General features: G+C 36.3%; 1 protein-coding gene across 4 annotated transcripts in view; it reads right to left on the bottom strand.

Moving 5' to 3' along the window:
• CABCOCO1 (ciliary associated calcium binding coiled-coil 1) overlaps positions 1-13,812 on the bottom strand; it is a 104,358-nt gene extending 90,546 nt beyond the window's left edge. For 2 of the 4 annotated variants that reach the window (XM_009214862.3, XM_031652213.1), the window contains exons 1-2: positions 13,687-13,809; positions 4,393-4,496 (exon numbers count right to left, since the gene is read on the bottom strand). In XM_009214862.3, coding sequence (XP_009213126.2) covers positions 4,393-4,496; positions 13,687-13,761 — 179 coding nt within the window. In that variant the 5' untranslated portion in view covers positions 13,762-13,809. Of the gene's footprint in view, positions 1-4,392; positions 4,497-13,152; positions 13,464-13,686 lie in introns of those variants that run through there. The other 2 variants (XM_031652212.1, XM_009214863.4) reach the window with 2 other exon arrangements.
• Between the last annotated feature and the right edge of the window lie 13,197 nt (positions 13,813-27,009).

Here is a 27,009-nt window from a genome sequence, read left to right as displayed (position 1 = left end):
TCCATAATTTACTAATCTAATCTAATAGAAAAGATTACTTTTTTCTTTTTTTTTGGAGACAGAATCTCACTCTGTCACCCAGGCCAGAGTGCAGTGGCGCGATCTCGGCTCACTGCAAGCTCTGCCTCCCGGGTTCACGCCATTCTTTAGCTTCAGCCTCCCGAGTAGCTGGGACTACAGGCACCTGCCACCATGCCCAGCTAATTTTTTTTGTATCTTTAGTAGAGACGGGGTTTCATCATGTTAGCCAGGATGGTCTTGATCTCCTGACCTCGTGATCTGCCCGCCTAGGCCTCCCAAAGTGCTGGGATTACAGGCGTAAACCACCACGCCTGGCCAAAGGTTACAATCTTATGTATTTCTTTGCTTATTTACTAGATTGGATTTCTTTTTAATGTCCTCTATTGGTTACTTTTTCTTGTAAGTTTATAAAAGTTTTTTGCATACTTAGGGATATTAACCCTTTAGATTTATGATACAAGTTTTTAAAAGCATTTTATTATGAGCCATTTCTTAAAGCAATTTTCTTGTGATTTTATGATTTTTGTAACACTAATCCTGAAGTATTTGCAATCACTCACTTTCAATTTAAAATAGCATTACTGTAAATAAGGGTCATCTGCTTCAATTCGGTTTTATTTTGGTGAGAAAAGGAAATTCAATTACCTTTTTTCTCATGTGCTTGTCTATTTTTGTTGACAAGTTCTAGAATAACTATTTCAGTCTATTATTATCATATTGGATTTTATTTTAATTTTAAATGACCCGTACATACTACCAGGCTTCTTATATCACAATTTCTCATTGGCAGTTTTGTTGTTTAAAATTCACAATTTATCTTTCAGCTGGGTTATGAAGTAAATTTTTTAATAAGACCACAGGAATACTGTATTTTCTGAGTTGTTCTAAATATTGCAATGTCTTGTTGCCCCTATAACTAAACATCAGACAAAATTAGTATTTTATTTTGCAATCATACTCTTTTGACTTCCTAAATTTTGGTTACTTGTTGCACCACTGATTTTTGCAGACTAACCTTGCTAAGGAAAAGTCTGAGGCCTGTTATTTTCCTCTTTAGGTGACTTGCTTTAAATTTATCCCACAAAAAGGCAATACATGAAGTTTTATTCTACTAAAATATTAAAATCAAAGCTTTTATGAAGTGTAGATTTTTTTTTCTGATTGACTATATTGAATGTATATTCTAACTTCTTCAAATAATTGCTTTAATCTACACTTTATGTAAGTTTTCTTAAATTTGTCTTTCATGTTACTGACTTGATTTTCAGCAAGGTAAGTTCTACATTGGTTTTACTCTTAGCCTTAGTTTCTTGCCTTAGTTCTAAAAGCTACTTCTCTATATATTTTACCATGTTTTTTAGTTTTTGGTCTCTTGTTTTGTGAAACTGATGCCCTTTTTAATTATTAGCTTCAACCTAACATTTTCTTCTGTTTCTAGCAGTTAGTTTTCCTTCTAAGTGTACTCATCATCTGCCATCTGCATACTATGTATTTTTAATTAAGTATTTGCCCTGAATATTTGCATATGTTCTTTGCTTTTTATTTTTACTTTTCAATGTTTAGCAGTGTTTGAATGACAGTAACTACTTGCCAAAGAATATTTTGGTGAAATCTCTTTGACCTTCTTCACTTTTGCTGTCCCCGACACTCTCTCCACCACTTTCCCTAATACCATTTGTCTCTTCCCTTTTAACTGGAACCACAGGGCTAAGGATTTATCATTTCCATTCTTTGCTCAGTCATTTCACTCCAAAGATTATGTAGGGAGGCATTTGGAGCAAGATACTGCTACGGTTTGAATGCACAGTTTCCAGTATTTTACTGGCAAATACGTAAACTTTTTCTCTGGGAATAAGGGGAGCTGCAACAGGGGAGAGGGGAGAGATGGCTACAGCTGTAACATGAGAGAATGTAGGGAAAGAGAAAGATGATTCACTGTGTTTTAGGAAGTTTGGTATAGTGATGATGGGTGATATACCTATCTATTTTGTCTCACCGAGAATTTGGGTAAAAATATTACATTATTCTTGCATGTTCTGGACAATGGGGTGCATTTTAATTCTTAAATATGACATGCAGAAATAAGCCTCAAGGCAAGAGCTAAATAGCTCATGGAGGCCCAGTTACCGAAAGGTTATTAAAGATGTCTCAGTGTTATTTTTGTGTTTATATAGTTACTTTCATTTTAGTCCTTATTCTTTTTTAAAAAGATTGAGATGGATCTATAAATAAAGTCAAGGTTACATTAAAATATTTATGATGGATAGCAGCTAAGGGATCATGAGAGATGTACCCAGACATTTAACTGCTTACAGTGAATTTCAGAAATATGTTTTAATGATACTTTAATGTTTCATTTGGTTGGCTGCTTTCATGGAGAGCAATTTTTAATTTTAAGAGGTAGAGAAATGTGCTGATTTCTTCTAACTTATTTAAATAGGCTTATAACTTTGTAGACTCTATGATTTTCACATACTTCTGTCACTTGGTGATAGGATATTTTAACTATATTTCTGTCATTTTGAAAAGCATATAACCCCCATTTATAATAATGCTATTTTAAATTGAAAGTGAGTGACAGATTGCAAATATTTCAGGATTACTATTATAAAAATCATGTAAAAAATCTCAAGAAAATTGTTTTACAAAGAAATGGCTCCTAACATAATACTGACGTTATTTATCCAAAGACGATGTCTTAAAATTTGAGGTCACTTCAGGTGATTTCTACATTAATGAGACAGTCTAAAAAGGTCAACCTGCTATTGAACCTGGCTGTTGTTATACCACTAACTTCTGCAACACCTTCTGTATCATTTACTGTATCCTAGGCCTTACCCCCTAAAGATTAAAAATATGTTCAGAATTTAGATTTTCAACAACAAAGAGAGCCTATAATTTAAAAAAAATCATCACACAAAGTATGATACATAGCAAAATTTACAACGTGGGAAGAAATAATTCTAAAAAGCACTTATTTGCAATATCTTTTATTTAATATTAATTGTATTTAATATAATATCTTTTACTTGACATTTAATATAAATACATTATGAACTGTATAAAATGTGTGCTATTTGCATTGTGCTATTTTGCCTAGTATCAAATACCTATTGTTTTGCATTGCAATGATCAATAACATTTGGGGTTACCTGGAAAAGTAATACAACATTTTACGTAAAGACATGATCAGTGGTATCATGGATCAATTCTTACATTAAGAATCAGAATTCCTAACAAATCTTAATTTCTATAAAAATGGTAAAAATCATCAGAAGATACTTGCTTAAAAATCTGTGAAATTTTAAATTCACTCATGCTTGTAGAGATGCAGATAGTAAGCGGTATGGCTGATCACAGATCATCAATTTCCAGCAGAGGTTGCCAGCGCTGGAGCTGAGAGTTCGGGAAACGCCCTGTCAGTATTATTCACCCGTTCTTGATAAACCTTCCCTTCTCGGATTTTTCTTCCAGCCAGGACATTTGTCATATTCCCTTCTCAGTAGCAAGTCATCTTTATGCTATAACATTTGTAAGATTTGTCAGTGATAACCACTGACAGAACCATTTTCTATTTGTCCGTTATAGTCCACGACACCCTGCTTGTGTCCCAAGGACTGGTCTGCAGAGACCTGATACCAGGATGCTAGTGCATGACATCATCCCCACTCTCCACACATGATGGCCAATTAGGCTTCCATTCTAAATTAGGATCATTTTTTTAATGGGTGATTACTAAAAATACCTTTTAGGATATTATGTTGTTGGATAGATCTGACAAAAGTTCTAAATAGATGATCTACTATAGAAATAAATGGCCTAAAGAGTGAGATGTACATATATTGGAATTAATGACTATAAATTCCATCGTATTCACATTTTTAAGTAACATGTACTCAATCAGAGTACTTAGTATAGCATTACTTCTGATGAAAATCACAGGTGGATGGCAAATACTCAAGATTTCCAAAAAATAAAGTGTATTGGCCATTATCATTACAGAAAATACAACTTACTTTTCTTACAACGAGGGAGAACATCCTTTAAGTTAATGTGCATACTGACAGTTTTATGAATGAAAGAGAAAAGAAGATGGCATATGCTAGAGCTTGCTTTTATCAACAAACCTCTGCTCTTGGTATTAGTAAGTATTAGTAAGCTGGTTTGCAATACATTTTCTTTATAAAGGAGACTGTTGAGTAGTGCAAAAAGTCAGTTATTTGAGAATTTTTGTGTTTCAGAGTCCAGATATATTTCAGCGCATAATATCATAAAAAATATTTTGAAGAAATCTTAAATACGTAATCACAATGGTTTACAGATGCAAAACTCGAACTGTTCTACATATGATTGTAATAGTGAAGTGCTTACTCTTGAACTCCATCGATGTCCTCCATTAACAAATCAGTGATTTGTTCAGCTGAAAGAAAATCTGGAGACAGAATCTTTTCATGCTCCTGGAATTCAGTGTCTCTCTACCAAAACACAATGCGGAGTGAGTTATTGCAATCGTACATTCATATATTAAACCCAATAAATCAAAATTGATTCTTCTTATGGTCTAGTTGTTGTCAGGACAAACATTTAAAAACAACAACCTTCGAGATGACATTTTTTCTTTTCCATATTATGCAATGGTACCTTTTACCTGAAAAGTCAAATGGCTAACAGTCAATCTGTCTTTGGGGCATATGTACAACTGGGCGATGGTTTCCAATTCAACAAATATTTATTATCTGCACATTCTTCATTGAATCTAGGGCTTATGAGGAGGCAAATATAAACAAGAAAGATGTGCTAACCTCAAGAAGCTTAACATCTAGTGAGAGAAACAAGCCTAGGATGATGTTAAAAGAAGAAAAGAACACAAATAAGCCATAATAAATGCAGCATTCAGTCTAAAAGAAAGGACAAGTATAGGCAAAAGACAAGCAAACTCCACAGAGAGGAGTTCCAGGAATAGGCTTTGGAGGGTTGGGTGTGGCCAATGAATGCCCCATGTGAATGAACCAGCAACACCGAGGTTATGAAGATAGGATAGTTAGGAATGAGTTCTGTAAATATCAGCAACTCACAATATTACCTAGGTTACATGAGGAGGACTAGTTGGACTTAGGTGGAAGTGGGCATTGGAAAGGTATGGTGGGCGATCTTAAATTTAATGATTCAACAAGTGAGCGCTCACAAAATACAGGACATTGTGAAGGCATCATAGATATTTTAGACCCTGGCTGGTTGAACAATGGTAGTCTGAGAAGTTTGTTTCTGGTAACACAGCTAGTAGCGCTCAGAACCATGAAGGTTCTGAGCAGGTAAATGACAAGACAAAACTGTGCTTTAAGGAAGGGTAATCTACTGGAGGGTGAAGGAAAGACAGGAGCAGAGGAAGAGTTAAACAAAGAGGTCATTTAAACAGTGCAGGGATGAAGCATTGCACTGCTCTGATCTCCTTGGCAGTGTGGATGAAAAAGAAAGTGGTGAATGTAGTCATGTTATGGGGGCCTAAAAGAGGGGAGAAAGAATGGAGATTCTGAGTTTCTGAAATAGGTGAGTTGGAGAAAATGGTGGTGATACTAATAATACATACGCCACCTTTATGTGCGTTAGACAAAGGTATCCTCTTTGGGTGGAGGAAGTGCTAAAAAGATTTCCCTAAGGCTGACACAGCCCTGTGTCCAAGTATATTGCCTGTGAATAGAGTCTAGTTTTAGACCCCATTCACCCCTCAGCCAAGTGCTTTTGTTCAGAGCACAACCTGCATAACTGTACATGTCAACTTTTTTTTTTTTTGAGACGGAGTCTCGCTCTGTCACCCAGGCTGGAGTGCAGTGGCGCAGTCTCGGCTCACTGCAAGCTCCGCCTCCCGGGTTCACGCCATTCTCCTGCCTCAGCCTCCCGAGTAGCTGGGACTACAGGCGCCCGCCACCACGTGTGCCTAATTTTTTTGTATTTTTAGTAGAGACGGGGTTTCACCGCGTTAGCCAGGATGGTCTCGATCTCCTGAACTCGTGATCCGCCCGCCTCAGCCTCCCAAAGCGTTGGGATTATAGGTGTGAGCCACCGCGCTCAGCCAACCCTTTTTATATGCTAGAAATAGAGTGTTGGAAGATGATGCTAATTTTTAAATAGCAAGATGATGAGTTGATTTCAGTGGCTGAGTTTAAGGTGGAATACCAATAGCGAGAAAGAAATGTTTAGAGTTTAGTTAGAAAGGCTGGAGTCATAAAGGTCAAGTTTACAGACGTTGGTTTAGGAGTCAACTGCAACGGTGACAATGGATGAGACTGCTCAAAGCCAGGGCATGTAGAGAAGAGCTGTGAAGGGGAGACGGAAGAAGAGATTGGGAAATAGAGGCAAGACAGCAGCAGCTACACAAAAATAAAAAATTATGAGACTTTGTGGGGAAAGAGGGCAAATATTTCTCAGTTCAACAAATAGTTATTGAGTGTTCCATGCAACTGAATTCTGATAGATAAGGGCAGCAAAAAAAAAAAAAAAAAAAAAAAAAAAAAAAAAAAAAAAAAAAAAAAAAAAAACTGCCTTGCTGTAGTTTACCAGATAACATACCAAATTCTTTTTCTTTTTCAAGAGTGGAAAAATATCAAACCTACCACTTATTGGTAATGGTAATTGGCTTAATGTTTGTAATTTAATGTTAGGTTATTGTGCTATGTTTTTATCTTTGAAAATCTAATTTAGAAATAAAATATGCTACATTATTAGCCACTTTTTTTGTAAGCTAGGGTGAGTCAATTAATCTAAACTAGGTCATATAATTAGATTATAAACTCATTAAGGAAAAAGTATTTTAGTATGCTGCATCTAGTAGGTACTCAGATACTTACAAATTGAATTAAATGCACCCAGTTTTTGTTGAGGATACTGTTTTGATCTATAATATATGGTTATATGTTTGTTTAAATGATTTTGGTTATACACATTTTTATTAGTGGTAAAGTATAATTATTCCTATGGTGTCAATCTCATTAGATTGTAAATTCCTCAGGGACAGTCATTCAATCTTTCATTTCTTTTTAGAATTCCGCAGTTCTTGATATGTCAACATAGGTTGCTAACTGACTGTCTAAATTCATCTTCATCATCTGATGACATTGTTAGATAGTGGAGCATGATGAAAAGCAGGACTTAGAGGAACTCCAGATCTCATGATAGTTTGACTACTGATTAATTTTATGACTCAAGGCAAGTCATTTGAACCTAAATTTGAATTCATATTAAATATCATTTTTATGTGTTTTAATACACACAAGATTACTGTCATATTAATAATGAATAAAGATATACATGAAAAGTGAATTATACAGACATTCAGATCAATTTATCTGATTTGAAAAATCTCTGGATAGGAGAAAAGTAGGTCACACAAGAACTATATGAAAGAGAATCCAATAATCTTAACCTTTTGGACAGTACTAATTCTAGCTAAGATGCCTAATATTAGAGCCTCATTCCTTTACTAAAATTTGCAGGCTTCATATAATCATCTTTTAGGGGAGTTTGCCTCTGGGTTTTTTCTTTTGTTTTAAATTATATTCCTGGACCTATTTTAAACCAGACTGCTTTCTTGTTTGTTTATACAGTGCCTTGCATGAGAAAGATATCAGATGGCTAAAAATGTTTAATCTTTCAACACATACATTCTGCTTTGTAAAAATTAAAGATATAATAGAAAATTCATAAATAAGCTAAAATATGTGCTATGTAATTGTGGCTTTCTCTGTAAAATTACATCTCCAACTAGGAAAATATGTAAGTTAAATGGCACTGTTAATTCATTTTACTCCACCACCTGGTGGATTTTAGGAGTTATTCCAAGAGCAATAAAACTATAAGCCTGATACTATCTGCCAGATAATGTTTTTCTCTAATTTTTTCCCCTCTCTAATGTCAACTAAACTTTTCACATTTGTATATATTTTTTCTTTCTAGAATGTAAACTTTTAGGGACATCTTTGTATCCATCACTGGTGGTGCTTTATATTAAAAAGATTCTTAATAAGTATTCATCAAAAGAAAGATAACAGATTTCACCAAGGATTACTAAGGAGAAGTTTCCTAGTCACAGAGGACATAGACTGGTCTGCAAATTCTAGACTTGGAATGTGTTTTTGTTTTTGTTGTTGTTGTTGTTGTTGTTGTTGTTGTTGTTTTCAAGCCTGAAAGTAAATGAACCAAGGAGCAGGAGCAGTGCTGTGCTAAGCCATACTGGAGCTGAAGCGAAAGGAAAAGTCAGTAATACAGATCTGGTCTTTATTGAAAAATTTAATCCACCAGGGATTTTTCTGGGGCATTAGGTTTGATGTTTTAAAGTATTGCATTAAAATACAACTTATCTTGATTACTGAGTATTTTGGTACTTCCTTCAATTCCGTGCCCAAGGAGAGTGCCTCATTCACCTTACCATAGTCCTGGTATGAAGCTAAAAAGCCAGTATTTTAAAAAACAATTAAAAAAAAGTGAAAGAAGAATAAGTAAAAGCAAGAGCTGATTCCTTAGAATAGTTAATAAAATGGGCAAATTTTTGACAAATGTGACTAAAACATAATATAAATTTTGTCACATTCAGGGGCAATATATTAGAAAATTGTAAGAAAGTGGGTGGTTTCCTGGGAAAATGTTAAGTTCTCAAAATTGGTCAGGGGTAGATGACAAAATTGATCTGATCAAAGATGAACTAAACTGGAAGTCTGCTTTCTAAAAAGTCACCATGCCCAGATGGTTTTACACTTGTAGTTTTACTTATTAATCAAAGAACACATAAATTCTATGTTAGCCTAATATTTACAGACTGTAGAGAGTTCATTTTTAAGAGGCCAGCATAGTCTACACACAAAACCCTGAACTAACAAAAAAGGAAATTATAAACCAAAATCACATATCAATGCAGATGCAAAAATTATAATTAAAATACATCTTAGAAAATCAAATCTTAAAATGTACTAAAACAATTACAAGATATACCTATGACCACATAAGATTAATTTTAGAGATCCAAGGATGGATCATCATTAACAGGTCTAATATAATTTTTATGTCAAATTAAGTGGTGCAAATTTTATGATTATTTAAATATATAATAAACTTGCACTTACTAAGACTCAGCAGCAAAACTCCCAGTAAAATATGAAAAGAAAAAAATGCTAAACATGAAAAAGACTATTTGGCAAAATCATATTGCAAGCATCATATTGAATAGTGAAATCCTAAGTCCTTCTTACGAAAACAAGGAACTAAAAAAAGGTTATGGATGCTAACATTATTGTAATTCAATACACTATAGATGTTCTAGCTAATACAATAAGAAAACTAAATATGTAACTTAAATAGCAGAAATGAGGGAATTTAAAAATCCTTATTTGAAGATTACAAGGTTGCATACCTAAGAAAGCTGATGTTGTACTAACAAAAAAGTTATTGCTAATAAAAAATTTGGCAAGATGGTTCTATATAACATAAATATATAAAAGTCAGTTTTCTCCTATATAAGAGGCTAATTAGAAACAGAAATGGTAAAATCTTGATTGAATTATACTTGGTTATAAATATAATGAGAAAGGTAGAGTATCTATATAAATTATAAAACTATCAAAAGTTCAAGAACAAGACTTGATAAAAGAGATTTATTAAAAACTTTCAAATTCAAAGAACTAAGTCCTTCCTACATTATAAATGTAATGTAATGACAATCTCAAGCCCCAATGAGATTATTCTGGAACTTTACAAAATAACTTTTTAGTTCCTATGGAAGAAGACATACTTGTCAAAAAAAATAGAGTGAACTTTCCAAAATAGATTTTAAAGATGAATATAAAACGACATGATATTGACACATTAATGGACAAACATGTGAGTGGAAAAGCATAGAGGATCCAAAAATTTATTTTATATAGATAACCATGTGTATATGTATGCATATATAAATTTTTTTAAATAAAAATGTATATAATAAAATATATAATTTATAATTATACTTATATATGTAAAATGTATATGTAATATAATTATACTATATATAGTATATAAAATTTATATATAATGTAATTATATTTATATAATATATAAAATTATATATATAATATACACCCATATTTTGGGATTTGCTATTCTCTTCTGCTGCCTATTTTGTCCATTCATATATATGTATAATGTGATAGCAACAGTCAGTCTATTCTCAATAGGAAGAGACAGGATAGTTTATTTAGTAAATGAAGCTGACATAATCGGTAATTCACTTCTAGAAGGAAATAAAATTAGATCCTCATTTCAAATATAAAAATATTCTAGACTTGCTAAAGACCAAATTCATAGTAAAATACAACTTTCAATATTAGAAAAATTTTGAAGATGATTTGTGCCATCTAGGGAGGAAGACAAAAGGGAGAGGAGGAGCCGGACTTCCTAAATAAGACAGTAAACCCAAAGATCGACAGTAAGAATGACAAGCCTAAGTGTTCGTCAATATCTCCATGCTGCAGCCAGAATTTGCTACAGGTTCTAAGTGTCTGATAAATACAACTACCATGTACTCACATTTTGAGTTCCATTAGTACTGTTTTCTCAACAATATTTTAAGTGACGTTTTTGGCATTTTCCCCACAGCCTGCATAGGTTGATCTGTACGATGTGATCACAACGTGTTCCCTTACATTGACTTATTCATAATTTCAAGAAATACTTCTTGAATGACACTGATGTTGCAGGAAACTGATACTTTTGCTGCTCAATTGAGCCCTGAGTTTTCTCTGTAATGATGGAGTGGGGTCTGTTTTCTAAAGTCTTTAGGGACCACCCAATGTAGACAGAGTTGTCTATGGCCTGCTCCAGGACATGTTGATGATCTCCTAGACAGGTTACATCATCTTGCCCCTCAAAATGATGTAAGTGTCCTATCCTGATAAAGCCGTGAATGCATTAATTGTCACCTATTGGGTGATGTGGTCATACTTCAAGAGACACTATTCAGAAGAAGCAATTGGGAAATAATCATTTGTGTTTTCTTTGAGGTCTCTGATGTAAGTTGAAGTATATTCCTTGTAAGTATACTACTTATGATTCTATTCCCTAGATATTTTTGAAGATATTAAGAAAGTCAGTATATGAACAATTTATTAATACAAGATTGATCACTGAATTCCAAGTGCACATTTATAAACTCCTTTCACTTACAGGTCTATTCATAACAAACATTTATTTTCAGATTTTTGTCATTTTTTTCTGTTATGCACTCATACAGATATCTGCCAAAAGTTTAGTTTTACCATGTAAAGGGAGGCATTTCCTCCAGTATTACTAAAGAACTCGGGATGCTGAATTCAGAAGGCTGGCAAGCAGGACTTATTCAATGCCACAGAAAAAATTAGTTCTCTGGATCTGCACCTCATATATGCTTGTTCACAGTAACTCATAGAGTAGATTTTAATCTATGATAACCACCTTTCCTAGCATGCCTCAGACCATCCATGATTTTAATTAGTCATAATTTACTGAGCGCCTACTACGTGATTGGGATAATTACTTCTATTCTAGATATTGGCCACAAACAACAAATGGGAAACATGGGACTACTGAAAGCTTATGCTTTCTTTCTGATGCACTTGGCAAGAAAGGAACTAATTCAGTACTGTTTGGCTCAGTCGACTACATGGGCTATTGGCTAAGTCATTTTGGATACAGAATTTATTAGAAATGACACCATAAGTGATTAGCTGTTGGGGGATCAACACTGCAAATAATCTGATCTGAGAAGAACGTTTCAGTATTTAGCTAAAAAGTGGTGGCCTTGGGAACAGACCACAAGAGAGAATCTTGCCATCTTTTCTAGCTAACATACGACACCCCCAACCAGCACAAATGGGTGGCAGGCAGGACTTGTTTTAACGAATGACACAGCTCTGTGGATCAACTATATTCCCCATGAACTACAGGAACTCTGCTTTCATTAAAATGGAAAATGGAGTTTCCACCAAGCAGCGAATTAGTGTGTTATGTTAGTAAATGAGCACTGCTAATTGAGTCTCTGTTTCAACTTGATTTCTTCTGTTTGTTACTAAGTGATTGAGCACATCCTGAATTGCATGTCATGAGAATACCTGCCCCTCCAAGAAGTTGACAAATGTGCAAGCTGACAATCCTAAGACGGTAGATAATCATGTAAGGCCTGTAACTAGCTCATTCATCTGACTCAACCATTATCAAATGATGTCTTTTCTCCCGAAGCATAGCACTTCTTTACATCTTTTAAAAAATTATGTAATTTTTAAAGTCCAGATTCATTAAGACCCCAAATGATCAGTCTTTTTGGAAAGGACATGATCTACATGGGTGAGCATGTGTATGTGTACACTGACAATTGTGCATTGTCTTAAGCTTGGTATATATTTAAATAACACAATTTAACTGGAAAATTTCCTGTGCTACTTTTGAAATTGTATTACTTACATTAGCGATCACAAGGGAGTAATAGGCTTAATAACCAGTTTATCACATTAAAATGTACTTTAATGTCTGCTAATTTCAAAAGGCTCATATGAGAGTCCGCATGCCTTAGCGGTCTGCATTTGATTTTGGTAGGAATCTCGGCTGGGAACAGCTTACATATCTCTGAGCAAGGCATGGAATTATTGGCTCTCTGTGTTTCCTCATTATAAAATTGTAGCTAACACTTATCTTCTGCACAAAGAATGTTGTTTAAAACAACGAATAATGAAGACAAGCAATGTTAATTAAGACATGATTATTCACCTTTAGAGCCTTGATGGAAGAAAAACAACTTCCCAGGAACAATAATAATAGACTCTGTGTGCAAAGATTTAAACATGTTTTGTTTGTAATATCTGGCACGGCAGATGTGTTCTTAAAATCTCAGGATATTAAGTTTATGAGTAAAGTTACTTAAAACCCATTTATTATGGAGAGTTGGTGACGGGAGGGGCCTAAAGATCAACCTTTTGTCACACAGGAGGCCGCTGGTGTCCAAGGAGATTAAATAACATTCCTTAAAGTCAAGTTGATGAGCAACTAAAGCCATAACGAGAGAAGATTTTCCAGCCAGTGTCCTTTGACCTGTATTTATTTGTTTAGAAAAAATGGCAAAATAATGGAAACACCAACCTTCTAATATTAATCAGTCCATCACCAGTAAACAGCTATTATTTCATGACATATTTTGAGCAATCGCAACTGTAATCATTACAGAATTAGTAGCAATTTCAAAGAGACTGGCCCATTAAAAAATCTGAGATCACTTATTTTACTTAGAATTAAAACAAAAAACAAAAAACAAAACAAAACAAAACAAAAAAAACACCCAAAAAACAAAAAACAAAACCTGCGGTAGAAACGCGTGGTTATGAGGGCGTTTGGGCAAGAGCCGTCCAATGGAAGAATTCATACATTTAGACCCGCTGGCACCGTGCACGGCGCGCCGGGAACGGCTGGGGGGCGCCGGGCAGCAGAGGGTGTCCGGGACCCCAGCGCAGCTCCCAGCCCCGCCGCCCTCCCGGGCCGCTCACCAGCCGGGGCCGGACGTGTGGCGCCTTTTCAGAGACCGGATTTGGCTCGGCCGCTGACTCCGCGGACGGGGAATGAGAGCTCGGAGGTCTCTGGTAGCGGCACTGGGACCGGGAAGGGAAAGGGGCGGCGTACCTCCGATTCGGGCGTTGTTCCCGCCGGGGTGGGCCCTGCTGGGGTCGGCCCCCAGGGAGTCGTCCCCTGCGACATCGCCGCGATCTCGGCCGGCCGAGAGAAGCGGCCCCTCGTCACCTAGGCAACTGGGGTGGGGCCGGCGTCCCTGGGCCTGGGAACAGATCCCAGCGGAAGGCGGCGCCGGGCCTGAGCCTCCTCCCAACGGGTACAGGGCTGGGGACCGCGCTGAGGAGCAGGAGGCCGGGAGGGAGGCCGACAGCAGCCCGCTGCGGAGGCTCTGAATCCTCTTGAAGAGACAGAGTCGTTCCAGTTAGTAGGAATGAACGTGGGGAAAAGGCAATTCAAGTAGCAGTAATTTAAATGAAATGATATATGTCAAAGTACCTAATGCTAGCACATTGCAAGTTTCAACAAGTATTAAAGTAAGATATATTATTAGAACTTCAACCACTGAGTGATGTTTGATACTAAGCAATCATTGTAAATTCTAAAGTATCATGGTGGTATTGTGGTCATGTTTAGAAGGAAAAATATGTCTTTATCTTTTAGAGATACATGCCTAACAATTTAGTGATGATGAAATGATGTAAAATATGTGATTTATTCCAAAATAATGAGGGAGGGGCACAGGAAATGAGTGAAGGTATAGTAGATGAATCTAGATTAGGTATGTGAATGGAAGGGGTTCCGTCAGTGTACTATTCTTTCTACTTTTGTATATGTTTGAAGTGTCCCACAACAAAAACATTTAAAAACAATAAGAAATATCACATAGCAGCATGAGTATTCTTGACTTCTTTGGATGATCAACTCCTGCTTTGAAAATGAAATGTACTTGGCTTATATTTACCTGCATGGAGGTTGCTATGCAGGACACTTCCTGTAAAAATCAGACATTATTTAAGTGATTCAGTTTCCTCATCTGTTGAGTGAAATAACAGTGTTGGCCTTCAAACATGGCTATGAGGATTTAACAGGTTAATATATATATGAAAATGCTTATATCAGCCTTGACACCTAGTAGTGGTCTGTGTTTGATATTATTAGTGTTAGTATTAATATTGTGCTTCTCCTGACGTTAGTCCATCTTGTACACAGCTGCCAGGATAATATTTCATCATGAACCTCTCCTTTATGTTAGCCCATTGTCTTTTAGACCAAATTTAACACATTAGCTTTATATAACCTTATAACTGTGCCTTGCCTTCAAATTGTCTCATAGTTCAAATTATACAATTTGTACTGTCAACCTGTGTTTTTGAGTCGTCTCTAGTCTTGTATGGCCCATCTTTTCAAGTGGGTTTTACTGTTTCCCTTGATATTTTCACTTCTGAAGGGGCTAGTTTAGTTCTCAGTACAAAGAATGCATGCAACAATACGTTTATGACTTGCAACCCCATTATATAGGACCCCATTATATAGGACATTAATAGGACCATATTAAAACTTCTTCAATTGGTGAAAATATAGTCACTTTTTAGTGATTGCTAGAGTTAATGCAAAAGTCACCACCTTAGAAAGTCATTACAGTGCTTAATTTTTTTCATTACTTCCTTCTGATCACTGCTCCAAAGAAATTGAAGATAGCTGGTCACCTTCTTCAAGGTAAGGACCCTACCATATTCCTTGAATTTAGTGTTTGGTGACATGGTAAAGCATTTATTTCTCTAACGGGGAGTTCCAGTGATCTCAAAGATTTGGCTTACTTTTCAGGCCTTTAATTTTGCTGCCATTTATTTGACAGTTTTTAGTTTTTCTTCTCCTGTTTTTGGTTTTGCACCCCAGAACCAGATGCAAAACTCCATTAAAAATGGAATCAATTCTAACAGTAATAGGAAGGTTACCTCAGGGAGTGGGGAATTGTTTTGTAGGAATTACAATTTTACTTGAAAAAATTCAATGTTGTAATTTGTTAGAGAAGTCAGTTTTGAGGAGGTAATTTAATTTTATGGGACACAAATGTTTTGCTCAGTAAGAAGTGGTGTTGAAAACCCATTAGCCTGAAGGTTACTTTTAATTTGCACAAGTTGAAGCTGATTTTAGCCTCCCATTTCTTTTGTAGATAGGTGCCAACAAGAAAGACAAATCTCAGTAGGTGATATGCTTTCTTACGTGGGAAGTCATTTAAGTCTTCCTTCCTAGGTCTCTTTTGAAGATACAGGCCTCTAACCAAAGCCTGCAAAATTCCATTTGTTATCTTAGTCTATTGTTTTAGGACTGGAAGAGAAAAGGAAGCATATGGGTCTAGTTCACAGTTATTTTTTTAAAAGACCACTGACTTTTACCCCATCACATTGAAATGTGGGGTAGCTTGATATTACTTGATCAATTGAATTCAGGTTCCTGTTCTAAAGAAAGTTTTCCAATCGATGTGTCCATAAACCTGTGAGTAGTACAACACTTTATAAATAAAATCAAATTCTCTTGAAGAGGGGCATTTTCATAATTCTACCAGTTTAACCAAGTATTGGATGTTTAAAATAAAGCATACTTTTAAGTATCAGGAAAACGCTTAAGAAAGGGCTAGATAATTTTATAATGGATGTCGACAGTCCAGTGTGGCAATATTTGGCAATGAATACTGACAGATTTTAACTGTATTCTTAGAGTGGGTAAACATTTCTACTCCATTCTTTGTGGTTCCTGTGTCTCTGGCTCATTTTAAATATGGTGAGGCTCTTCAACAATAAACAAAATAATGCCATTCATGAGATTAATGACATGTTAGTAGTTCAAACACTGTGATTCCTGAGGTCTTCAATCTATTAAGTGATAGATAATGATAATCTTAAGAAGATCAGGCAGGAAACAATTCAGTATGCCCCTAAATGGTAATGAGAGATCTCATCATTCTAGTGATCGAATTTAGACAGCGCATTGTTTCTTGCCTTGAGATCCGTGAAACTTGATAGATGCAGAATGAAAAAAGACTGAAAGCAATTTAATTTGTAATTGCCTTCACTCTGGTTACATATTTTATTTTTAGCAAAGAAAGTATTCCAATAGTTAATTTTGAAATGTATTTAAAGTTTTCTTAACCTTTACCTAATACTTAAATCTGGTCTTCTCATTTCAACCAAGTACTATAGTCTGTTCAGGTCATATGTGAGAACATTGTGAAGTCTTACCTTAATAAAACACACTTAGAACATGATATAGTAAACATACTATAGTATACATTCTAAGAGTGAGTAATTATTGTAGGGTGGGATAATGATTTCCAGAAAACAGTTGGTATAATACTATTTTGAGAATATTTATGTAACACTAATACTTGTCTTCAAAACTCTGTCCTTTCCCATTTTGGGTCCATATGTTTGTCCCTCTTTCTGTAGTCACTCCCTTTACAATGGATCCTTCTGCTCTTCAGATGAAACTTAAGTCCTTTTTCCAAACCAGACAATACTATCTTTTCCAACTACAGAGATCTCTTTAAGATAGTTTTATGCCATTTTGCTTTCCTTCCTGATCAAAATACTGAAAAAATAGTCCCTCTCTTATCATCTCTCCTTACCCACTCCAGCTCTGTAATCAGTCTCTCATCTCCTTAGCTCTCCTAAGCCAACCTCCCCAAAATTGCCACTGGTTCCTGTCTTTCTTAGTATGTGGACACTTTCGCTCACCCCTCATATCCACTCTCTCCCCATCTCCGCTTGGTCTCGTGCCAACCTTTATGGGCCTCACCAGCTGATTTTGCCACATTCCTTGCCCTCTGACTTGTGGTTGGGTTTTGCCAATGGGAGCATCACCAGGGGTTTGGAAGGTGGAAGAGTGAGATCAGGGTATTTATTCTCCCAGTCCCCTCTCTGCAGGATTACAGATTAGAAGTAGCTGGATTCCTACACCAAAAGCCCTGAAGGCCACCTTCTGTGCTTCGGACCCCTCCACAGCTAGAGCCGTCTTGGGGTTTGGGTAACGATTCCTCCCCTCGCCCCTCCAGGCCTAGAGGTGGTAATGGCTTCCTCCTGCTGCTGTTGATTTTACTTATGGCTGCTCACCTGTTTGTGAACAGTTCCTTTAATAAGCTCTCCTCAGTTACCACATTTGTTCTGCTTCCTGATGGGACTTTGACTGATTTCAGCAAAAACTAACTCCAAAACATTTAATAAGGAAGATGTCTGGCTTGTTCAACACCGTTGTTATTGCCCACTGCTTAGTTGCTGTGCAGCAAGCAGTATTGTCTGTAAGTGATCCTGGCTACTTCTTGTGGATTTCTTGCACAATTATCTAGGTAGGGCTGCACCCCAGCCCACCCCTTTCTCCAGCTGGAGAGGCTGTACCCAATTACCCTCAGGACTGATGGCAGACAGTGGAGACTGTAACTACCCATGGGACCTGTGTTATCCCTGTCTTGGACAGCTGGCTGTCTCAGACAACTTGTGTAGATTGCTGGTTCCTCAAATCTTAACTTTCCAATGTCAAGCAGACTGTGTAGTATAGTCCCCCTGTTGACAAGACTCATTTAAAATTTGTGCTATAAAAAGTCAAAAGAACAGGTCCTGGGCCCTGGCAAGCCTTTCCATAGATGCTGGGGTGTGTTTGAGAAACAACAGTGGCTTCCTTTTTTGTTCTTGCCGATCCTGGCCTTGAAGCTTTGACCTCTCCCAATAAAACCTATCCCATGTCACAGGAGGTTGTGAATTTGGAAGCCAGGAGGATCATACCTGGCAGGGGCTGCTGCTTGTGAGAATGCGTGTCATTCACACATTCACTTGTCCCAGCACATTTAGATTCATAATCTGTATTTGCACGCAAGTCTTGTTAATTATTTCCATTTACAGATTGTTCTTTATGGCAGTATTTACGTTAGTATTTTCATCACTCCTTTTATGCTTCAGTGAACCACTTTTAGGTCACTGATCCATGTTTGTGAACTGGTAGTTTAATGCAAAAAACAAGTTAACCGTCCTAAGCAGGGACATACGTATTATGTGAAAATACTTCAGCTGAGGAAACACTGCACCCGATTTCCAGAATGTTAGCCAAGGTAGACTTACCCAAATTCCTAAAGCAAAGGCAGAATTTTTAAACAGATGATTTGAGCTAGCTATGAAGAATTTTTGTAAAAATCAAAATTCATCCTGCACTTGAAATTTGCAAAATATGTATGATCAAACGGTTTCACAGACTTTTTCTTTTTTCCTTCTGAAGCTGCCTAAAAGTCACTGGGTGCCACTTAATTAATGGCAGGGGACTCCATTGCTCTTTGAAGACATTTTTGAGGAAACCTCTTCTAGGAGATTCTGGGAAGTGCCTCCACTGAACAACTATTGCCCCCTTCTCTGTACTACTTCTCGCCCCCCTAACTTTGAAAAATAGCAATTCTAGTTTTACCTGTTTTACATAACACCTTCTTATAAATTTTGTTAGAAGGAAGCATTTTGAGCTTTAAGAAGTTTAAAAGCCACTAGATAATCTCCAAGGAAGCTTCATCTCTGAAAATTCTATTGTGATGTAATTTCCCAAAGAATTCATTGCCTGAGACATTCACCTTGGCAAATACAAAGCATTACTGTTATTAAATATTTCTGGTGTATTTGCACATTTATAATTCCAGGGAAATGAAATAACATGCATTATTTCATCTCATCACCAGACTTACACTAAGAGGCATATGGTATTATTTTTGTTTTGCAGACAAGGACACTGAGGTTCAGAGGGCCAAGGTAACTGACCTAATGTCTCATGGCTAAGTATGTGGCAGGCAGGCACAGGTATTAACTAGTTTCTATGATTCTGCAGCCCGCCCACTCTGCTCGCTATGCCGCACTACCTCAGCTGTGTGCCGTGCTCAAGACCCTGGCCGGGTCGTTGAAATTTATCTCTGGAGCCGTTCCATTTCTCCTTCAGTGCCTCTCCTCTCACCACGTACTTCCCACTTCCCCAAGGTCTTCACAATAATTGCTAATCCATTTAGTGTGTTACTCTTGTAGGTTATCAAGCCAGGTGTATAGTCATAACTAAAGTATGAGATGATATGGCTTAGCTCTTACCAGGAGGCATTTGTTTTGTTTTGTACTAGGAGACACTTGAAGATGGAAAATTCTTTCGCAGCTCAAATGAACGAGGTTTTAATAGAGGATTGCCAACTCGTGGGGCTTATATTTTCAAAACAGAAGGTCTTTTCTGGTGCCTTCAAAGACTTCACCTGAGAGACAGCTTTATTCCACTTACTAGTGTCAGAAGCTGTTATGATGATTTCTTCTACCCTCCACAGAATCTGTTACAGTGCTTTGATAAACATCCAGTAAATGGTAGAGCATGATGATGAAAAAAAGCAAATTAATCAGTAGAAAATATCCTTGTAGCTATGGTTAATCCTGATTCGAGTGCACATTTTTTTTTTTTTTTTTTTTTTTGAGACAGGGTCTCACTCTGTTGCCCAAGCTGGAGTACAGTGGTTCAGTCTTGGCTCACTGCAGCCTCCGTCTCCTAGGTTCAAGTGATTCTCTCACCTCAGCCTCCTGAATAGCGAGGACTACAGGCGCATGCTACCTGTTAGCTTGGCTAACTTTTGTCGTTTTTAATAGAGAAGGGGTTTCACCATGTTGGTCAGGCTAGTCTCAAACTCCTGACCTCAAATAATCCGCCTGCTTCGGCCTCCCAAAGTGCTGGAATTATAGGTGTGAGCCACTGAGACCAGCAGGAAAAATTTAAATATTATTTTTCTACATTGCTAAAAGGCCCATGTGCCTTCTTTTTGAATGAAATGCATTTCATATGCCTCAAAGCTAGGTTAAGCATCTACGTGAGAGAAATTCAGGGTGTCATTGTGCAGCTTTCAGAAGATTGTAACAAATGATCACAGGATTTACTAGCCATTTTCTATTTTATTTTATAATAATAGAAGTCATTGATTTTGGGAGGAAATAGGCTGTTTGCCTATGTGTGCTGGAAATCTAGGTCTGTAAAGAGCATGAGAAGATTATATATGATATTTCTGAAGCTAGAAATCATAGCCTCTTGATGGTTAATGGTTGGTCTCCAGCCTGTTATTTTGATGATAGTCTCATCATGCCCCTTATGGTGCCACCTCATGGTCACTGGTACACAGATAGGCATAGCTTTGGTGCAAGTTAGAATAGTGAATTCGGTTGAGGGATATTTTTGACCAGCTAAGAAACCTTAGGAAAAATTACTCTATCTCCGTGTAACGATGATTCTTCTCAGAAAATTTTTAAGCAGTTCCTTATGCTAAGGAATACAAACTCAGAATGTTTGCACAGAAAAACAAAAGTAGACAATTGAAAAAGAGAAAAGAAGGGAAGGTGGATGGCAGAACAGAAGTGATGTTCAGACTTTGGAGAGAGAAAATGGAGTCAAACAGAACATCTAAGTCAAAACCACCACGACATGAGATCACACAGCTGTCATCAGGAGTCATATGAGATTAGGCCACAGTATTCCAGTAGATTCTGCTTTGCTCAGGAATTGGCCTAGTAATTACTAGGAAGGTCACTAGGACAATGCCCTTTTTGGGACCTGCATCCTCTAGACAAATGACACTCTGAAATGAGTCTTTTTTTCCCTTTTGATCGTTAGACTTAAATTGATGCCATGGCCATAGATGCAAGTTGTATGACTGATGCAACTTGATTACAATTCAGCAGATGAATTAGGTAGTGGAGATTTGTTTAAACTTAGATTCTTAAAGACTTGGTGGGTTACTCTTGCCTGGGCAGTCTTCTCATGAATGTCTGGCTATTCTTGATGTGGCAGCCTTCCCATCAAATCTTGAGCCACACTCAAGAAGAGTCAGACTACTCGATGGACTCTATAAATGGGAGAGTCTGGTGGTCACAGGTCCAGGGTCCAAGGACAGCTTAAGATAGTAGAGCAGAGTATGCTTCCGATTTCATGTTGCTGTTGCATCCTCTAAAAACCGTTGGCAAAATTGCTGTTCCTTCCTTGACTGGACAAAGAAGGGCCCATTTTTCTTGTGGACACATAATGTTGGAATAATTTTTCTCTGGCAGCAGCATATGCTAGATGAAACATTGTAGACTTTAGCTCTGTCTTTGCCCAGATAGCTGTCCCTTTCTTCCTTATGCAAACCCTAAATCCTGGGGGATACCAATGAAGCTGGCTTGGGTTGTATCCATATATGGAGAGTCAAACTCCTTATTAAGGCCCGGTTTCTAACTCCACCTTTAGTGATTAGTGATTAATTATGCTATTACACTGAGAATCAGGAACAACAAAATGGAGTAAGGAATTTTTTTCCACAATTTAAGACCAGGTAAAATTGTTGAAAATGCATACTGAGACATTTTCCTATTATCATGAGTTCATCCAACGAATACTTATGGACTACTGTATAAGTATCCAGTACTATTCTAAGCATTTGGTCAATAAAAGAGGCAAAAACTCTGTCCTCTCAGAAATTCTATTCTGATGAGTTGAAAAAATCTACATTCTATCTGAAGATTCACTAACTTGCTAATTATTATTTTGGAAGGCATCCTGTTTTTGTGACTCTGAGAAGTTAAGATGTACAAAGAGCCTAATTACATGTGATTATTTTAAAAACTGGAAAACCTGTGGGCTGATGGTTAATAGTTTGTTTAGAAAGTGGGAAAAATGGGGCAGACTGAGGAGATCAGAAGTGTGGGGTTAAAAAAATCAAGGTGTGTTGCAGTCTTGAATAGGATAGTCAGGATAGGCCTTAGACAAAAGATGAGAATTGAGCAAAGTGTATCATCGCTATTGTCGTAACTAGCATTCTGGCTAAGTGCCTTTTGTGTGTTTCTTCCTTAAACCTTGCAACAGATGTGGTCACCGAGGCTTAAAAAAGTTAATTATCTACCCAGTATTACACAGCTATTTCATAGAGACAATAGAATTTTAACTCAGGACTATCTGATTAAGAACCCAAGTTACATACATTGTACTATGTCTCAAAGCAGTAGCTTACAAACTGTATTCATATTTATAAATACAGATCACCAGGATATTATTAGCTTTTAAAGCATCTATTATTAACCATATTTTCATGCTATACTTAAAAGCACATACTTAAATATATTATAGTCCACATATTACCATATTGGAGGGACCCAACTTACTAAACTGTGTTAGGTAGGTACTTTTTGCAGATGTGCAAATGTTTTCTCATCTCTATGCATTTGAACAGTATGTAAATGTTTCCTTGGCTAGGAGTGTTTTGATTTTTCATGATGTAAAAAAAAATCAGGCCTTAGCATGCCTGTTTACATAAAATTGCTTAACAGCTCAAATATAGCATGGAGTAGAATCAAGTATGTCTGGTGGTTACATGTTCACATCGTAGTGGAATCATTGATAGCTCATTAATAAGGGAACCTATAACATATTTATGTAGTGTGATATTAAAGGTATTTCTAGTGTTATTAGGTTTAGGTGCTTTTTGCCTGCCTTATTTTGAGAAAAGCTGGGATACAATTAGTGATTAAACCTTGATTTTATTTTAAGCTCTGAATTACCTAATTGAACCACATCTTGAGACAACTAGGGAAGGTTTTTGTTTCTTTTTCCAAACCATCATTTGTAATTACTTATGTAGTTCAAAAATTTATTTTAGTACTATGAAACCAAGTCAGAATATTGAAATAAATTTGATGTTGAGACTGATGTGACTGGAAGAGTCTCATTACACTAGCTTTTACAATAACAAACAAATGTATGTTATAATAAGTAAATATATGTTTATAGTTATAATAAGTACATTAAAATATACTGTAGACAGTAATTTATATAAATAATACAACACATTCATTTATTTACCTTTGAAGTTTAATTTTTTAAAAATTAGCAAGGGAGATGAATGGGGTAAAATCCAGTGATGTAAACATGGACATGGATTTCTAAAATGGCAACTACAGTAATCCCCCCTTTTCCATGGTTTTGCTTTTCATACACGTGGTGCAGTGCAATAAGATATTTGGTGTGGAGGGGGAAGAGAGAGACCACTTTTATGTAACTTTTATTACAGTGTATTGTCATAGTTGTTCTATTTTTTTAGTCATTGTTACTTTCTTATTGTGATTAATTTTTAAATTAATCTTCGTCATAGGTATGTATATGTAGGAAAAAACACAGTATTTATAGAGTTCAACACTACTTGCAATTTCAGGCATCCACTGGGAGTCTTGGAATGTATCCCTGAAAATGAGGAGTGTCTGCTGTTCAAAAGGAAATAGAAAACATAGACTGTGCACACACTTGCTTTAACCGAAGCTAAGGAATATTGCACGTTTTGTGAATATAAATAGTCTAATGACCAAAATAATCTGTTTTCTCGGCCGGGCACAGTGGCTCACACCTGTAATCCCAGCACTTTGAGAGGCTGAGGTGGCCAGATCACCTGAGGTTGGGAGTTTGAGATGAGCCTGACCAACATGGAGAAACCCCGGCTCTACTAAAAATACAAAATTAGCCGGGCATGGTGGTGCATGCCTGCAATCCCAGCTACTCGGGAGGCTGAGGCAGGAGAATCACTTGAACCTGGGAGTTGGAGGTCGTGGTGAGCCAAGATTGCATCATTGGACTCCAGCCTGGGCAACAAGAGTGAAACTCTGTCTCAAAAAAAAAAAAAAAAAAAAATTGTTTTCTCTCACCTATTTTAATCTGTATAATTGTACCATTAAAGGAAGTAAAATAATATGAAAACCTTCACAATTTCATTTCTCAGTCATTGACTTTAGATGAGTAAACTTGGGGAAGGGTAATTGCTGGAGTGGTGGGGGTAAAGGAAAATTCACTTGAGTTTAAGATTGCCACTGCTATGTACACAGAACCTGTCCCTTCCATTCACTTGCAGACCTACAACTAAAGGTCTTTCTGTAGAGGTTTTATTAGTTTTCTTCGCTTGCTTGTTAGTTTTTCTTTTTTCTTTCTTTCTTTCTTTTTTTTTTTTTTTGCAATCAGTGTTAAGTTGTCATAAGTTTAAAATAATAGGTTAGAAGATGTTATTTGCAAGCCTCATGGTAACCTCAAATCAAAAAACCTAGAACAGATACACAAAAAATAAAAAGCAAGAAATTAAAACATACAACCCAAGAATATCACCTTCACAGAAAGGAAGACAAGAAAGAAAGAATGAAGGAAGAGAAGACCACGGAACAACCAGAAAACAAATAAAATGGCAGGAATAAGTCCTTATTTATCAATAACAACATTGAATGTAAATTGACTAAATTCTCCAATAAAAAAATGTAGAGTTGTTGAGTGGGTTTAAAAAAAAAGACCCAATGATCTGTTCTTGCAAAACCATACTTCATCTATAAAGATACAAATATACTGAAAATAAAGGGATGAAAAAAGATGTTCCATGCAAATGGAAACCAAAAAAGAGCAGGAATTGCTATCCTTATGTCAGACAAAATGGATTTCAAGGCAAAAAGTATAACAAGAGACAAATAAGGTCATTATATAGTGATTTAAGGGATCAATTCATCAAAAGAGTATAACAATTGTAAGTATATATGCACCCAACACTGGAGCACCCAGAGTATAAAGCAAATACTAGAACTAAAGGACAGATGATTGTATAGACCCCAATACAGTAATAGCTGGAGACCTCGACACCCACTTTCAGCATTTAACAGATCATCCAGACACAAAATCAACAAAGAAACATTGGACTTAATCTGCACGATAGACCAAGTGGACCTAATACATGTTGACAGGACATTTCATTTGATGGCTACAGACTACATATTATTATTCTCCTCAGCACACGAGTCATTCTCAAGGTTAGCCCATATGTTAGACCACAAAACAAGTCTTAAAAAATTCAGAAACATTGAAATTATATTAAGGATCTTCTCTGACTACCGTGGAGAGAAATCCATAAAACTGGAAATCAATTACAAGAGGAATTTTGGAAACTACACAAACACATGTAAATTAAACAATATGCTTCCTAATGACTAGTGGGCCAATGAAGAAATTAAGAAGAAAATGTAATCATTTCTTGAAACAAATGAAAATGAAAACACAACATACCAAAACTTATGCAATATAGGAAAAGCAGTACTAAAAGGAAAGTTATAGCAGTAAGCACCTACATCAAAAAAGTAGAAGAACTTCAAATAAGCAACCCGTGATGCATCTTAAAGAACTAGAAAAGCAAGAGCAAACCACACTAAAATTACCAGAAGAAAAGAAATGGCAAATATTAGAGCAGAAATAAATGAAATTGAAACAAAGAAAGCAATAAAAATAATGAACAAACAAAAGTTGTTTTCTGAATAGATAAAAAAATGGACAAATCTTTAGCCAGACTGAGAAAAAATAGGGAAGACCCACATAAATAAAACCAGAGATGACAAAGGAGACATTACAATTGATACCACAGAAATTCAAGGATCTTTAGAGGCTACTATGAGCCAGTATATGCCAATAAGTTGGAAAACCTAGAAGAAATGAATAAATTCCTAGACACATGCAATCTATCAAGATTAAACCATGAAGAAACTCAAAACCTGAAGACGAATAACAAGTAATTAGATTGAAACTGTAATAAAAAGTCTACCCGCAAAAAAGGCATGAGACCCGATGACTTAACTGCTGAATATGACCAAACATTCAAAGAACTAATACAGATCCTAAGGAAACTACTCCAAAAACCAGAGGAGGAGGGAACACTTCCAGACTCATTCTATGAGGCCAGTATTACCCTGATACCAAAGCCAGACAATGACATATCAAAAAAGAAAACTACAGGCCAACGTCTCTGATGAACATTGATGCAAAAATCCTCAACGAAATACTAGCAAACCAAATTCAACAACATATTAAAAAGATAATTAATTATGACCAAGTTGGATTTATCTCAGGGATGCAAAGATGGTTCAACATATACAAATCAATAAGATAAATCATATCAAAAGAATGAAGGACAGAAACCACATGGTCATTTCAATTGATCATATGAAAAAGGATGGGATAAAATTCAACATCCCTTCATGATAAAAACCCTAAAAAAAACTGTGTATAAAAGAAACATACCACCAGACAATGAAAGCCATATATGACAGACCCACAGCTAGCATCCTACTGAAAACTGAGGAAAACTGAGAGCATTTTCTCTAAGATCTGGAACGAGAAAAAGATGCCCATTTTTACTACTGTTATTCAACATAGAATGCGAATCCTAACTACAGCAACAAGAGAAAGAAATACAAGGCATACAAGTTGGAAAGGAAGAAGTCAAATTATCCTTGTTTGCACGATACAATCTTATATTTGGAAAGACAAAGTTTCCACCAAAAGAGTATTAGAGCTGATAAAAAATATCCAGTAAAGTTGCAGGATACAAAATCAACATAGAAAAATCAGTGG

Source organism: Papio anubis, chromosome 11, assembly GCF_008728515.1.
Source record: "Papio anubis isolate 15944 chromosome 11, Panubis1.0, whole genome shotgun sequence".
Taxonomy (NCBI): Eukaryota; Metazoa; Chordata; class Mammalia; order Primates; family Cercopithecidae; genus Papio; species Papio anubis.
The sequence above is the reverse complement of the archived record's forward strand: the minus strand, read 5'-3'. Positions and strand labels throughout refer to the sequence as shown.